Source organism: Polypterus senegalus, chromosome 5 (assembly GCF_016835505.1).
Source record: "Polypterus senegalus isolate Bchr_013 chromosome 5, ASM1683550v1, whole genome shotgun sequence".
NCBI lineage: Eukaryota > Metazoa > Chordata > Cladistia > Polypteriformes > Polypteridae > Polypterus > Polypterus senegalus.
In genome coordinates this window covers 3,250,453-3,268,090 of record NC_053158.1, presented here as the reverse complement: position 1 = coordinate 3,268,090, position 17,638 = coordinate 3,250,453, and the positions used below count along the sequence as shown (strand labels likewise).

At 44.1% G+C, this 17,638-nt stretch overlaps 1 protein-coding gene across 1 annotated transcript in view; it reads right to left on the bottom strand.

Annotated features, from left to right (window-relative positions):
* Positions 1 to 17,638, bottom strand: part of LOC120530111 (metalloreductase STEAP2-like) — a 49,275-nt gene that overhangs the window by 16,847 nt on the left and 14,790 nt on the right. Inside the window, exons 3-4 of the mRNA XM_039754287.1 lie at positions 10,235 to 10,762; positions 5,291 to 5,455 (exon numbers count right to left, since the gene is read on the bottom strand). Of these exons, the coding sequence (XP_039610221.1) occupies positions 5,291 to 5,455; positions 10,235 to 10,762 (693 nt within the window). The remainder of the gene's footprint in view (positions 1 to 5,290; positions 5,456 to 10,234; positions 10,763 to 17,638) is intronic.

Here is a 17,638-nt window from a genome sequence, read left to right as displayed (position 1 = left end):
CTTTTGTTTTATTCTGAATATTGGGCTTGTTTGCCATTTGACTGCGTATATTTTTAATATTTTTCTATTTATATTCACAAAAAAAGGCCATTTTAAAAATTAAAATTATCTACCTATCTATTACAGTGCATCCGGAGTATTCACAGCGCATCACTTTTCCACATTTTGTTATGTTACAGCCTTATTCCAAAATGGATTAAATTCGTTTTTTCCTCAGAATTCTACACACAACACCCCATAATGACAACGTGAAAAAAGTTTACTTGAGGTTTTTGCAAATTTATTAAAAATAAAAAAACTGAGAAATCACATGTCCATAAGTATTCACAGCCTTTGCTCAATACTTTGTCGATGCACCTTTGGCAGCAATTCCAGTCTCAAGTCTTTTTAAATATGATGCCACAAGCTTGGCACACCTATCCTTGGCCAGTTTCGCCCATTCCTCTTTGCAGCACCTCTCAAGCTCCATCAGGTTGGATGGGAAGGCGCGGTGCACAGCCATTTTAAGATCTCTCCAGAGATGTTCAATCGGATTCAAGTCTGGGCTCAGGCTGGGCCACTCAAGGACATTCATAGAATTGTCCTGGAAGCCACTCCTTTGATGTCTTGGCTGTGTGCTTAGGGTCGTTGTCCTGCTGAAAGATGAACCGTCACCCCAGTCTGAGGTCAAGAGCGCTCTGGAGCAGGTTTTCATCCAGGATGTCTCTGTACATTGCTGCAGTCGTCTTTCCCTTTATCCTGACTAGTCTCCCAGTTCATGATGCTGCCACCACCATGCTTCACTGTAGGGATGGTATTGGCCTGGTGATGAGCGGTGCCTGGTTTCCTCCAAACATGACGCCTGGCATTCACACCAAAGAGTTCAATCTTTGTCTCATCAGACCAGAGAATTTTGTTTCTCATGGTCTGAGAGTCCTTCAGGTGCTTTTTGTCAAACTCCAGGTGGGCTGCCATGTGCCTTTACTAAGGAGTGGCTTCCGTCTGGCCACTCTACCATACAGGCCTGATTGGTGGATTGCTGAAGAGATGGTTGTCCTTCTGGAAGGTTCTCCTCTCTCCACAGAGGACCTCTGGAGCTCTGACAGAGTGACCATTGGGTTCTTGGTCACCTCCCTGACTAAGGCCCTTCTCCCCAGATCGCTCAGTTTAGATGGCCGGCCAGCTCTAGGAAGAGTCCTGGTGGTTTTGAACTTCTTCCATTTACGGATGATGGAGGCCACTGTGCTCATTGGGACCTTCAAAGCAGCAGAACGTTTTCTGTAACCTTCCCCAGATTTGTGCCTCGAGACAATCCTGTCTCAGAGGTCTACAGACAATTCCTTTGACTTCATGCTTGGTTTGTGCTCTGACATGAACTGTCAACTGTGGGACCTTCTATAGACAGGTGTGTGCCTTTCCAAATCAGGTCCAGTCAACTGAATTTACCAGGTGGACTCCAATGAAGCTGCAGAAACATCTCAAGGATCATCAGGGGAAACAGGATGCACCTGAGCTCAATTTGGCTTCATTGCAATGGCTGTGAATACTTATGTACATGTGCTTTCTTCAATTTTATTATTTTTAATAAATTTGCAAAACCTCAAGTAAACTTTTTTTCACGTTGTCATTATGGGGTGTTGTGTGTAGAATTCTGAGGAAAAATGAATTTAATCCATTTTGGAATAAGGCTGTAACATAACAAAATGTGGAAAAAGTGATGCGCTGTGAATACTTTCCGGATGCACTCTATCTATCTATCTATCTATCTATCTATCTATCTATCTATCTATCTATCTATCTATTGTGGGGAACAGCCTGGACACAGACAGGTAGACACCGTTGAAGCACCCAACACACGTTTATTTACAAAGTGCACACACAACCCAGTACCCCGTACCAATCACCCTTCACGTCCAGGCCTCTCATAATGCCTTTTCTCTCTTGCTGACCGCCTCCACTCCTCTCCTCTCCTTCTGTGCTCTGTCCTCTTCCTTCTGACTCCAGCCATCGAATGGAGGGAGGCGGCCCATCTTATACCCACCCAGATGTGCTCCAGGTGTCTCCCAATGAGCGACTGCCAGCACTCCCTGGTGTGGCGGAAGTGCCAGCTATGCACCCAGAAGCACACCAGGTGTCCCTGGTCTTCTTCCCCCCAGCACGTCTGGGTGTGATGGAAGTGCTGAGGGCCAGGGCTCCTCAGGCATCTGGGCGCCCCCTGGCGGTGACCACGGGCCCCTATAGGGTTGAGCTTCTAAGCTCTGTTCCTGTGGTCCCCAAAGCCACCACGGCGGTTGGCCCCTCATGGTCTGGAGGAAGCATAAGCCCTCCTCCGGTCCTTCTGGGCATCTCGGCTGGGTACCAACCCCAGCCACTTGCCACACTATCTATCTATCTATCTATAGGGTGAAAAACAGATATTGAGAGACAAATGGACCACCTCAAGAAGATGGCCATTAAAAGTGAGCTGGTGTGCACTCTGTCACACATGCACCTCAGAGAATCTCCTTACAGGCTCTGCTGAGGTATATAATAACCCACTAGTACAAGAGGTGGCACTATCACTAACAATGCCTTCGTTTTCTTCTCTCTCCACAGTGTTAGTGTCAGTGAGGGGAAACTGACTCCGCCCCTTCTGGTTCATCCCCTATAAAAGCCCAAGCTTCCCAGAAGGAGGCATCATTTCTGGCAAGAGCTTCCCAGCAGATGGAGCTCCAATATGGAAGTGACCTTGCATGTGGCTACCCAGCCTAATTACTCTGGTTGACATTTCAGTCCTGCTCTGTGCGACACACATACCGAAGAGTGTTATTGTTGCTCTTGTTTTGGATAATAAGTGGAACGACCCAGTTGCCGACCCAAATTTTTCCATTTCGTGGAGCTGTCATTGTTGCACTTGGCCACAGCTCCTTATTTGGTGATTCATGGTCAGTGGTTATTGTGTGCTGTTTAAAACTGCTCTGTGTCAGCAAAGAATGACTGTCATGTCTGTCAATGATATATTGTTATTTTGCAAACAAAGACTGTTAAAAAAAAACGGTTTAAATCCCTCCCAAGTGTGACTGAAAGCCATGGACAGATAGAAGACATTTCTGCATGCCTACTGTATGTCTGGGACCAGGCCTCTCGAACTCTCAAAGTGGTCAGAGCTGAAGACCAGGAACCCCACTACTGCGTCATGCTTTGCCAGGAGCTTCCTTCAACTGATTATTTATCAATGTGTAAGCCCATATTAAAAGAAGCCAAGTGTATCCTTTCTTTGGTGCTATTTTTACTCTTTTTACATGTAAGACTTGCTGCCATGTCACAGGGGAAGGACATGTACAGTATATTTTATTTAATTTATATATATATTAAAAATGCTGGACTGGCATCCTCACTGGAATGGAAAGCGATGTCTTACCCGGCTGGGAGGCCATAATGGAGAGACTATGTAAGAGAAGGTACAACCCAGATGGAATGGCACTTGGTTCAGTCAGGGCAATCATATAATGAATGGACAGGGGTAGACCGGTTATCAGAGGGAGAGTTTATCCCCCCAGGTCAAAAGGTGGCTTTGCTGCTCTGCTACAGTCCCAGTTTGGACTCCCACAGGGTTTCATAGGACATGTAATTTAGAAAGGCAACCCTGTCTGGATCCCTGGGCACTGCTGGGAGAAGGTCTCCCTGTTTTGAGGAACTTCCGCATGACCTGGAAGTGCTCCCGCCATACTGTGTTGTGTCATTGGAAGTACTCCCAGGTTTAACATAAAAGACACCATCTGGGGACAAAACTCACCACAGCAGTGGAAGGAAAGGAAAGAAACTGTGGTGATGATGCCTTGGGCTGTGATTGTCTGTTTAATGACGGTGCTGTGCAAATAACATTTACTGGAACCCGTGACTGTGTTAGGTGTAATTGTGTCTGGAGGATTGGGGCTCAGTGGCTCCCCCTTTTTTTTTGGTTTAGTAAAGCTGCAATTTCCTACTATATAAGGTACACCTGGCCAGTAGCGGGTTGACCCCCTTTTGCCTTCATTCTGCCGTCATTCTTCATGGCACAGATTCAACAAGCTGCTGGAAACATTCCTCAGGGATTTTGGTCCACATTGACATGACAGCATGACACAGTTGCTGCACATTTGTCAGCCGTACATCCATGATGTGAATCTCCTGTTTCATCACATCCTGCTAGATTGAGATCTGGTGACTGTGAAGGCCATTTGAGTCCAGTGAACTCCTTGTCATGTTCAAGAAACCAGTCTGAGATGATCTGGGACTTTGTGACATGGCGGGCTATCCAGCTGGAAGTAGCCATCAGAAGATGGGGACACTGCGGTCATAAAGGGATGGACATGATCAGCAACAGGACTCGGGCAGGCTGTGGCATTTAAACGATGCTCAGTTGGTACTAAGGGGCCCAAAGTGTGCCATGAAAATATCCCCCAGAACATTACACCACCACCAGAACCAGCCTGAACCATTGATACAAGGCAGGATGGATCCCTGCTTTCATGTTGTTGACCCGACCATCCGAATGTCGCAGCAGAAATCAAGACTCATCAGACCAGGCAACGTTTTTCCAATCTTCTATTGTCCAATTTTGCTGAGTCTGTGTGAATTATGGCCTCATTGGCCTATTAGCTGACAGGAGTATCACCCGCTGTGGTCTCCTGCTGCTGTAGCCCCCCATTTGCTTCAAGGTTAAGAGATGCTCTTCTGCACACCTCGGTTGTAACGAGTGCTTACTTGAGTTACTGTTGCCTTTCTATCAGTTCAAACCAGTCTGGCCATTCTGCTCAGACCTCTTGCATTAACAAGGCATTTTCGCCCTTACTGGATATTTTCCCTTTTTCGGACCATCTTCTGTAAACCCTAGAAATGATTGTGTCTGAAAATCCTAGAAGCTCAGCAGTTTATGAAATATTCAGACCTGGCCGCCTGGCACCAGCCACCATGTCACGTTCAAAGTCACTTCAATCGCCTTTCTACCCCATTCTGATGCTCGGTTTGAACTTCAGCAGGTCGCCTCAACGATTTGTACAGGCCAAAATGCATTGAGTTGCTGCCATGTAATTGGCTGATTAGATATTTGTGTTAACAAGCAGCTGAACAGGTGTACCTAATAAAGTGGCCGGTGAGTGTATATTCTCTGGGAGAAGCCCACCTGATGGATACCACTGTCAGGAACAAACTGTCCCAAATCCCTACAGTCTCCCATCATGCTTTGATACAGCGACTGTCTAAACCGACTCCAAAAACTGTGTCAAGAACAGATGAAGGAGAGAGAACCATAATTTTGACTAAATGTATGCAAAAATGAAGCAAAACTCACCTGAATGAAGCTGAATTCCCTCCAATTGAGGGCACTATTGACAGATGGAATGGATGTCACAGCCAGGAGTGAAAGTAGCCCAAGGCTCATAATTCCAAAGGATATGTACATTTCAACTCTCCAAACCTCTTCTTCATTCCAGGAATTCTCAATATTAGCGTGAACCTGCAATGAAGAACTCAAAGTGTCAGGTTTGTCCCTGAATTTCTGCTTCAGCATCCAGGAAAAGACAAGTAAAACTTAAGAGGGAGCACCGGGAAAACTAAGCAAACAGAAGAAGCTACCAGACATTTCAAATCAGAAATGACCTCAGAGTGCCTGTAGTAAATGTTTACCACCTCTATTAATATACAACAGTGTTTCTTACCCCATGGGCCATGGGTTCCAATCCATTTTGGGTCAAGTCATGTCTGAACTTGGGAGTCGTGAATCAGAAGTGCTGAATGGGAAAGGGTCATGAAAAGTTTGTGAAACGCCTGGCAATGGGTCGTTGTGGGCCAGGCTGAACTGTCACCTACTCCCAACCCCAAGAGATTCTTTACAGGGAACCTCGGGATGAAGATCGCCGGTAAATCTAAAAAGGGGGAACCGGGACAACCATCGTCAGGTCAGGTCAGGTTGAGGAGCATGCACTAGTACAGCGTGTTGCCGCACCCACGACACAATGAAACAGCTTGGGATCCTGGTTGGGAACCCCCCAAGCAAACACGTGGTCCAGTCTTCAGCTCCAGAAATGACCATCTATCTGCTGCAGGCAGGTGTTACATGGAAGTCCCCTTGGCCTGGTCCAGCCACTCGGGTCCCTAACGATGAGGATCTTACAACCTTGATCACCGTCGAGGAATCACACCACATGGCCATAGTGCCATAACTGACACTCCGTCACAATACAGGTAATGTTCCTCATTCGGGACTCCATGAGCAACCACTCATTTGGCACAAAGTCAAACCAGCGGTACCCAAGGATTCTCTGAAGAGACACACATGAAGAAGTCCAGTCTTCGTCTCAGGTCACTGGATAACATCCATATCTTGCAAACATATAGCTAGACAGGAAGCACCAGGACTCTAAAGACTTGGACCTTCGTCCTTTTGCAGAGATATTGGGAGCACCACACACCCCTTTCCAGTGACCTAATGTCTCCCCCATACTCTTCTAGTCCATCTACTGACTTCATAGGAAGAGTCACCAGAGACATGAATGTCACTGCTGAGGTAAGTAAACCTCTCGATGAGGTCGACACTCTCTCCGCAGACACTCACAGTGCTGATGGCTGTGCCTAAGAGGTCACTAAAGGCCTGGATGTTGGTTTTTATCAGGACCGTCACAAGCCCAGACCCTCAGACTCCTCACTCAGTCTCTCAAGAGCCCCGATCAGAGCCTGGATAAAAAACCAAGATCCAGGCCTTAACTATCATGAAGACACAAAACAGGCAACATTGGGTCACAGGAATAAACCACTGAGTCAGAGTGGATTTAAAAGGACTTTTTGACACAGAAAAAGACTCTCTAATGACAAAGTGAAAACAAACTGCTCCAAATGAATTACAAATATAAAACACAACACTATTGATTGCTTAAACATTCAAGTCAGCATTTAGTAGACGGAAGCCATGACAGGCCTCAGTCTATCACCACAGCCCTTTCTCTCCATTCTTCTTTGTTTTGTCAGGTGACATCTGGATCACAAGTGAAGAGTCTTTGTCAAGTCCCACCAAAAATTCTCAATCTGGATTCGGTCATTCGAGAACATTCACATTGCTATTTGGAGACCACCCCCGTGTAGCTTTGGCTTTATGTAAACACCCGTTGTCTTCCTGGACACCAAATGTTCTTTCAAAATGCAGGTTACTTGCAGGCGTATTTTGCTGCATTGCACTTTCCCCTTAAAAGCTTTCCAAGGCCTGCTGCAGACAAGTATCACCCACGGCCTTATGTTGCCATCCCTTCACTGCAAGGATGGTGGGCTTGTAATTATGCACACATTATGTGGGTTTTTGTTTGCTGGCTAAAAAAAAGCTCCATTTTGGTCTCATCAGACTGTAGGACCTTCTTCTAGCTCACTTCAGAGTCTCCCGTGTGCCTTCTGCTGAGATGTCCAGTGGGTTTTTTCTCTTTGCAGAACCTCCCATAAAGCTACAAGCTGTTGTCTACAGTCTCTCCAAGATCATCAACTATAGATTGTGACTCCTTCAGAGTTCTCAGAGGTCTCCTGGTGGCCTTCCTTGCTCGTCTTCTTCAGTTTTTGTGGATAGCCTCCTCCAACCAATTTACAACTCTGCCATACTCTTTCCATTTCTTAATGCCTTCTTCTCCTTCATTTTTTGAATGCCCCGTTTAGGGGTTGCCACAGCAGATCATCTTCTTCCATATCTTCCTGTCTTCGTCATCTTGCTCTGTCACACCCACCACCTGCATGTCTCCTCTCACCACATCCATAAACCTTCCCCTTAGTCCTTCCTCTTCTCCTCTTGCCTGACAGCTCCATCCTTAACATCCCTTTCCCAATATAACCAGCATCTATCCTCTGCACATGTCCACACCAACATGACTTTGTCTCCCAACTGTCCAACCTGAGGTGACCCTCTAATGTTCTCATTTCTAATTCTGTCCATCCTCGTCACACCAAATCTTAACATCTTTAACTCTGCCACTTCCAGCTCCTGTGCCACCGTCTCCAGCCCATATAACATTGCTGGTCTCATTACCGTCCAGTAGACCTTCCCTTTCACTCTTACTGATGCAGTGACCTGATTGAAGTGTTTAAAATTATGAAGGGAATTAGTCCATTGGACCGAGACTGTGACTTTAAAATAAGTTCATCAAGAACATGGGGACACATAGCTGGAAACTCATGAAGATGAAATTTCTCACAAACATTAGGACGCTGTTTCTCACACAGACAACCACAGACACATGGGATAAGTGACTGAGTAATATGATAGTAGGACTTTAGGGACTTTCAAAACTCAACCTGATGTTATTTTAGAAGAATTAAGTGGACAGGACCGGCGAGCTTTGTTGGGCTGAATGGCCTGTTCTCGTCCAGATTGTTCTAAAGTTCTAATTCAAATGTGTTTTGCAAATGAACCTAGTAGATTAAAGGAAGTGCTCTGTCAGAGGTGTTCAGTCTGCCGTGCTGCATCTACAAGTGCATGTGGGACTCCACCTATAGGTGTAAATAAAGGATGTCCATTTTGTCTGTTCTTATGTAATGATGACCGAAGACTCCTCTTTATTTATTAAGTATTTTCCACAAAAATTCCTACTGTTGACAGTGACCATAATGTTATTGGAAATGGGGATCCATATCTATCACATGACAACTGAAAGCTGTATAACGTGATACGATCACCTGAAGACTATTTAAGATGTTGGCAAACTTTTTAAATTACTTTAAGGTTCTGAGTTGGTGTGTTTTGCTGTTGCTGCATAACGTTATTGCTAGAATCAGTCATCTTCTTCTTCTTCTTTCAGCTGCTCCCGTTAGGGGTTACCACAGCAGATCATCTTCTCTCATATCTTTCTGTCCTCGTCATCTTGTTCTGTCACCCCGTCACCTGCATGTCCTCTCTTACCTCATCCATAGGCCTTCATTAAGGCCTTCCTCTTCTCCTCTTCCCTGGCAGCTCTATCCTTAGCATCCTTCTCCCAATATCCCCTCATCTCTCCTCTGCACATGTCCAAACCAACACAATCTCGCCTCTCTGACTTTGTCTCCCAACCATTCCACCTGAGCTGACCTTCTAATGTCCTCATTTCTAATCCTGTCCATCCTCGTCACATCCAATGCCAATCTTCACATTTTTAACTCTGCCACCTCCAGCTCTGTCTCCTGGGCCACCGTCTCCAGCCCATATGACAGAGCTGGTCTTACCACCGTCCTGTAGACCTTCCCTTTCACTCTTGCTGATACCGTCTGTCACAAATCACTCCTGACACTCTTCTCCACCCACTCCACCCTGCCTGCACACTCTTTTTCACTTTTTTTCCACAATCCCTGTTACTCTGTACTATTCATCCCAAGTATTTAAACTCCTCCACCTTCGCCAACTCTACTCCCTCATCCTCACCATTCCTCCTCTCATTCACACACATGTATTCTGTCTTGGTGGTCCTACTGACCTTCATTCCTCTCCTCTTATATCTCCACCTCTCCGGGGTCTCCTCAACCTGCTCCCTACTCTCACTACAGATCACAATGTCATCAGCAGACATCACAGTCCACGAGGACTCCTGTCTAATCTCGTCTGTCAGCCTGTCCATCACCATTGTAAATAAGAAAGGCTCAGAGCCGATCCCTGATGTAATCCCACCTCCGTCACTCCTACCGCAGACCTCACCACTGTCACTCTTCCCTCATACATATCCTGTACAACTTTTACATACTTCTCTGCCACTCCCAACTTCCTCATACAATACCACAGCTCCTCTCAGTCACCCTGTCATATGCTTTCTTCAGGTCCACAAAGACGCAATGCAACTCCTTCTGACCTTCTCTAATCTTCTCCATCCACATCCTCCAGAGCAAACATCACATCTGTGGTGCTCTTTCTTGGCATGAAACCATCCTGCTGCTCACTAATCATCACCTCACTTCTTAACTGAGCTTCCACTACTCTTTCCCATAACTTCATGCTGTGGCTCATCAATTTTATCCCCCTGTTGTTACTGCAGTCCTGTACATCCCCTTTATTTTTAAATATCGGCCCACCAGTCCACTTCTTCTCCACTCCTCAGGTCATCCTCTCACTTTCCAAGATTCCATTAAACAATCTGGTTAAAAACTCCACTGCCATCTCTCCTAAACACCTCCAAGCTTCTGGACACCATTTTAATAATGTGTTTTAAAAGATGACCCTAAAATTGCTTTGCTGATCATTTTACTCACCAAAGCATCTTCACACAGTAATAAAAGCAAACGTGAAGGCCTTGTACTTTACCTGCTGAAAAGCCATGTTGAGGAAGAGGTAACGCTCCGATCTGCGCATGGGCAAACACAGGCTGTACATCACATGAACCGAGGCGAAAAAAAAGCTGAGCAGTCCCAGCTGCTTCCTGCATTGAAGCCAACCGTCCAGCCAGTGAGGGAACCTTCGATATTTGGTGCCATAAAAGATCTGGTAAGCTGCTGCCAACAGGCCGGCCAGGTACACCAAAGACAGAAGACTGATTGCTACAACTGGCAGAGTCTTGTTGACAATCTCAATGGGGATCTTGTAGAAGTCGCTTTGCTGATTCTTTATATAAGGATGTATGATGTCTCTAATGAAAGAGTAAATGAAGAACAAGATTGACAGACTGACAGACGCAAGCACGGGACCCTTCCACAGAGTAAACAGGTGAAGTGGGATGCTTTCAATCTCACGGGCAGAAGACAGAGTGCCCAGATCCACAGGAATGAAGTTTAACTGGCGGGCAACTTCCAGAACTTGATGACGGGCTTCCACCGAGTTACTGCAAACATACACCTGTAGGAGAAACAACACCAGTGCTTAGTCACACCTTTATAGAGCTCGAGGGGTTAAGAAAAACCAAAAAACGGCAGAACACACACAAGGCAACCAGAAGTAGCGTGGATCCAAAATCACAGTTCTAGGCGTGAGACAAAATTTGGTTTATCGAATTTTACAATAAAACATACGGCCAAGATGAAATGTAAAAGCACAGGAGGCAGAGGGTGATGGTGCAATGACCCTTATCAGAATTAGGTAATGTTAAGAGTGGTGTCCAGCAGGGGTCACTGCTGCTATTTTTAATATACATAAATGATTTGGATAAGAAAATAAGTAACAAGCTGGTTAAGTTTGCAGATGATACCAAGAAAGGTGGGTTGGTAGATAATCGAGACTCCGTTGACTCATCACAGAGGGACTTGGACAGCAGAGAGGCTTGGGAAGATTTGTAGCTGATGAAATTTAATGTCAGTAAATGTAAAGTATTACACGTAGGAAGTAAAAATGTTACATTTGAATACACAATGGGAGATCTGAAAATCAAAAGTCCACCTTATGAGAAGGATTTTGAAGTTGTAAGTGGAATCTACGCTATCAGATGGTGTTCAGAAGCCATTAACAGAATGTCAGGTTATATAGCGCCCTGACGTGTGGAGTGCAAGTCCAAGGAGGTTCTGCTCAAGCTTTATAACGCACTGGTGAGGCCTCATCTGGAGTCCTGGTGCAGTTTTGGTCTCCAGGCCACATAAAGGACATAGCAGCACAAGAGAAGGTCAGAGAAGAGCAACTAGGCTGATTCAGGGCTACAGGGGATGAGTTATGAGGAAAAGATTAAAAGAGCTGAGCATTTACAGCTTAAGCAAAAGGAGATTAAGAGGTGACATGACTGAAGTGTTTAAAATGATGAAGGGAATCAGTCCAGTGAATCAAGACAGTGACTTTAAAATGAATTCACCAAGAACATGTGGACACGTTTGGAAACTTGTGAAAAGGAAATTTCACACAAACATCAGGAAGTTCTTCACACAGAGAACCACAGACACATGGAATAAGTGGTCAGGTAGTGTGATAGACAGAAGAACTTTAGGGACTTTCAAAATATGACTTGATGTTATTTTAGAAGAATTAAGTGGACAGGACTGGTGAGCTTCATTGGGGCTGAATGGCCTGTTCTCGTCCCGATTGTTCTAATGCTCTAATTCAGATGTGTTATATAAATGAACCTAGCTGATTAAAGGAAGTGCTCAGTTAGAGGTGTTCACTCTGGTGTGCTGCATTTATAAGAGCATGTGGGACTCTAACTCTAGGTGTAAATAAAGGTCATCCATGTTTGGAGTTCATATATAACGATGACTGAAGACTCTTCTTCATTTATTAAGTAGTTTTCATGAACATTCCTACGGTTGCCAGTGTCCATAATGTTGTTGGAAATGGGGATCCATATCTATCAACTGACAACTGAAAGCTGTATAAAATGATGTGATCACTTGAAGATTATTTAAGATGGTGGCACACTTTTTTTAAAATTACTTCAATGTTCTGGGTTTGTGTGTTTTGCTGTTGGTGCATAAAGTTATTGTCAGAATCAGTAAAGGGAGTTTAGGATTTTTTCATGCTTCTTAGATCTGAAATTTTGTAAAAGCTCAAGCTTTATAACACACTGGTGAGGCCTCATCTGGAGTCCTGTGTGAAGTTTTGGTCTCCAGGCTACAAAAAGGACATAACAGCACAAGAAAAGGTCCAGAGAAGAGCGACTAGGCTGATTCAGGGCTACAGGGGTTGAGTTATGAGGAAAGATTAAAAGAGCTGAGCCTTTACAGTTTGAGCAAAAGGAGATTAAGAGGTGACATAATTGAGTGTTTAAAATTATGAAGGGAATTAGTATAGTGGATCAAGACTTGAATTTTAAAATGAGCTCATCAAGAACACGGGGACACAGTTGGAAACTTGTGAAGGGGAAATTGTGCATAAACATTAGGAAGTTTTTGTTTACACAAAGAACAATAGACCCTTTCACATCTATCTATCTATCTATCTATCTATCTATCTATCTATCTATCTATCTATCTATCTATCTATCTATCTATCTATTATATAGTGACTTTCATATCTATCTATCTATCTATCTATCTATCTATCTATCTATCTATCTATCTATCTATCTATCTATCTATTATATAGTGACTTTCATATCTATCTATCTATCTATCTATCTATCTATCTATCTATCTATTGTGTGGAAGAGCCCGGACACAGACAGGTAGACACCGTTGAAGCACCCAACACACGTTTATTTACAAAGTGCACACACAACCCAGTACCCCGTACCAATCACCCTTCACGTCCAGGCCTCTCATAATGCCTTTTCTCTCTTGCTGACCGCCTCCACTCCTCTCCTCTCCTTCTGTGCTCTGTCCTCTTCCTTCTGACTCCAGCCATCGAATGGAGGCGACCATCTTATACCCACCCAGATGTGCTCCAGGTGTCTCCCAATGAGCGACTGCCAGCACTCCCTGGTGTGGCGGAAGTGCCAGCTATGCACCCAGAAGCACACCAGGTGTCCCTGGTCTTCTTCCCCCCAGCACGTCTGGGTGTGATGGAAGTGCTGAGGGCCAGGGCTCTTCAGGCATCTGGGCGCCCCCTGGTGGTGACCACGGGCCCCTATAGGGTTGAGCTTCTAAGCTCTGTTCCTGTGGTCCCCAAAGCCACCACGGCGGTTGGCCCCTCATGGTCTGGAGGAAGCATAAGCCCTCCTCCGGTCCTTCTGGGCATCCGGTCCTTTCACATCTATCTATCTATCTATCTATCTATCTATCTATTATATAGTGACTTTCCTATATCTATCTATCTATCTATCTATCTATCTATCTATCTATCTATCTATCTATCTATCTATCTATTATATAGTGCCTTTCATATCTATCTATCTATCTATCTATCTATCTATCTATCTATCTATCTATCTATCTATCTATCTATCTATCTATTATATAGTGCCTTTCATATCTATCTATCTGTAATAAGAATATAAATTGAACTGTGCTCTGTACAATAATTATTTTATAAATGACTCATATGTACAGGCCAGGCCAAAGTTAGCACACATGGGCTTTCAGCATTTAGAACTGCTAGGCAAGTATTTGAAGAGAGAAGGTACAACTATGAAAATGGGCCTTGTACTACTTCTGTATGTTAGAGATGAAATGGAATCCTCTCCTTGCCTTGTTTGGAACCTAATTGGGGGCCTGCATGTGGAGGAACCAGTATAAAAGACTTGGACATCAGCCAAATACTTTGAAGCCAATGGACGGATGGGTATAACGTCATCCGTCCTGAAAATCTGACAAAGATGACAAACTATACACAAAGTTTTGTCATCGCTTCCTCGTTGTTATGCGTAAATCGTCATTAAAGCTAAGTTATTTTCTCTTATGTGATTTTTACCGCCCGTATCACTATGGGAGGATATCGCCTTTTACATTATATCTATATAGTATTGTGTTACTTAAAACGCTGTGCAATTACAACCCCAATTCCAATGAAGTTGGGACGTTGGGTAAAACATAAATAAAAACAGAATACAATGATTTGCAAATCCTTTTCAACCTATATTCAATTGAATACACTACGAAGACAAGATATCGAATGTTCAAACTGATAAACTTTATTGCTGTTTTGCAAATCTTCACTCATTTTGAATTTGATGCCTGCAACACGTTCCAAAAAAGCTGGGACGGGGCAGCAAAAGACTGGGAAAGTTTTGAACATTCCACAGGTGAACAGGTTCATTGGAAACAGGTGTTTGTCATGATTGGGTATAAAAGGAGCATCCCCAAAAGGCTCAGTCGTTCACAAGCAAGGATGGTGAGGTTTACCACTTTGTGAACAACTGCATGGGCAAATAGTCCAACAGTTTAAGAACAACGTTCCTCAACGTACAATTGCAAGGAATCGAGGGATTTCATCATCTCCTGTCCATAATATCATCAAAAGATTCAGAGAATCTGGAGAAATCTCTGCACGTAAGCTGCAAGGCCGAATACCAAAACTGGATGCCCGTGACCTTCGATCCCTTAGGAGGCACTGCATTAAAACCGATATCATTCTGTAAGGATATTACCACGTGGGCTCAGGAATACTTCAGAAAACCATTGTCAGTTAAGACAGTTCGTCGCTACATCTACATGTGCAAGTTAAAACTCTACCATGCAAAGCAAAAGCCATTTATCAATAACACCCAGAAGCGCTGCTGGCTTCTCTGGGCCTGAGCTCATCTGAGATGGACTGGCCTTAAAGAGGAAAAGTGTGCTGTGGTCTGGCGAGTCCACATTTCAAATTGTTTTTGGAAATCATGGGCGTCGTGTCCTGCAGGCCAAAGAGGAAAAGGACCATCGGATTGTTATCAGCAAAGTTCAAAAGCCAGCATCTGTGATGAGTACGGGTGTGTTAGTGCCCATGGCATGGGTAACTTGCACATCTGTGAAGGCTCCATTAATGTTGAAAGGTACATACAGGTTTGGAGCAACATATGCTGCCATCCAAGCGGCGTCTTTTTGAGGGCGTCCTGCTTATTTCAGCAGGACAATGCGAAGCCACATTCTGCATGTGTAACAACAGCGCGAAGGACTGGACTTTCTCGGTCCTGTTCAGCCAACATACATCAGACTTCCAATACAACTCTCGGAGTTCTGTAACGTGCAAAAGTTCACTGGTGACACTGCTATGGTGGGCTGCATCAGAAGTGGGCAAGAGGAGGAGTACAGGAAGCTAATCAAGAACTTTGTTAAATGGTGCGACTCAAACCACCTACACCTGAACACCAGCAAAACCAAGGAGCTGGTGGTGGATTTTAGGAGGACCAGGCCCCTCATGGACCTGCGTGATCATCGGAGGTGACTGTGCAGAGGGTACAGACCTATAAATACCTGGGAGTGCAGCTGGATGATAAACTGGAATGGACTGGCAATACTGATGGTCTGTGTAAGAGAGGACAGAGCCGACTATACTTCCTTAGAAGGCTGGCGTCCTTCAACATCTGTAATAAGATGCTGCAGATGTTCTACCAGACGGTTGTGGCGAGTGCCCTCTTCTACGGGTGGTGTGCTGGGGAGGCAGCATAAAGAAGAGGGACACCTCACCCCTGGACAAACTGGTGAGGAAGGCAGGCTCTATTGTAGGCACGGAGCTGGACAGTTTGACATCCGTGGCAGAGCGACGGGCGCTGAGCAAACTCCTGTCAATCATGGAGAATCCACTGAACAGGATCACATCCAGACAGAGGAGCAGCTAGTGACAGACTGAGGAGACCCACACTATGCGACTCTTCAATTCCAACTGGGGGGGTAAACGTTAACATTATACAAAGTTATTGTCTGTTATACCTGCATTGTTATCACTCTTTAATTTAATATTGTGTTTTATCAGTATGCTGCTGCTGGAGTATGGGAATTTCCACTTGGGATTAATAAAGTATCTATCTATCTATCTATCTGACACCAGAGCATATTACAAAACTAATAACTATTCATTATATAGTGCCTTTCACTCTATCTATCTATCTATCTATCTATCTATTATACAGTGCCTTTCACTCTATCTATCTATCTATCTATCTATCTATCTATCTATCTATCTATCTATCTATCTATCTATCTATCTATCTATCTATCTATCTATCTATCTATCTATCTATCTATCTATCTATCTATCTATCTATCTATCTATCTATCTATCTGTAATAAGAATATAAATTGAATGTCACTGTGCTCTGTACAATAATTATTTTATAAATCGACTCACATGTACAGGCCAGGCCAAAGTTAGCACACATGGGCTTTCAGCATTTAGAACTGCTAGGCAAGTATTTGAAGAGAGAAGGTACAACTATGAAAATGGGCCTTGTACTACTTCTGTATGTTAGAGATGAAATGGAATCCTCTCCTTGACTTGTTTGGAACCTAATTGGGAGCCTGCATGTGGAGGAACCAGTATAAAAGACTTGGACATCAGCCAAATACTTTGAAGCCAATGGACGGATGGGTAATAACGTCATCTGTCCTGAAAATCCTGACAAAGATGACAAACTATACACAAAGTTTTGTCATCGCTTCCTCGTTTGTTATGCCGCGTAAATCATCATTAAAAGCTAAGTTATTTTCTCTTATGTGATTTTTACCGCCGTATCACTATGGGAGGGATATCGCCTTTTTTACATTATATCTATATAGTATTGTGTTACTTAAAACGCTGCAATTACAACCCCAATTCCAATGAAGTTGGGACGTTGGGTAAAACATAAATAAAAACAGAATACAATGATTTGCAAATCCTTTTCAACCTATATTCAATTGAATACACTACGAAGACAAGATATCGAATGTTCAAACTGATAAACTTTATTGCTGTTTTGCAAATCTTCACTCATTTTGAATTTGATGCCTGCAACACGTTCCAAAAAAGCTGGGACGGGGCAGCAAAAGACTGGGAAAGTTTTGAACATTCCACAGGTGAACAGGTTCATTGGAAACAGGTGTTTGTCATGATTGGGTATAAAAGGAGCATCCCCAAAAGGCTCAGTCGTTCACAAGCAAGGATGGGGCGAAGTTCACCACTTTGTGAACAACTGCATGGGCAAATAGTCCAACAGTTTAAGAACAACGTTCCTCAACGTACAATTGCAAGGAATCGAGGGATTTCATCATCTCCTGTCCATAATATCATCAAAAGATTCAGAGAATCTGGAGAAATCTCTGCACGTAAGCTGCAAGGCCGAATACCAAAACTGGATGCCCATGACCTTCGATCCCTCAGGCGGCACTGCATTAAAAACCGATATCATTCTGTAAAGGATATTACCACGTGGGCTCAGGAATACTTCAGAAAACCATTGTC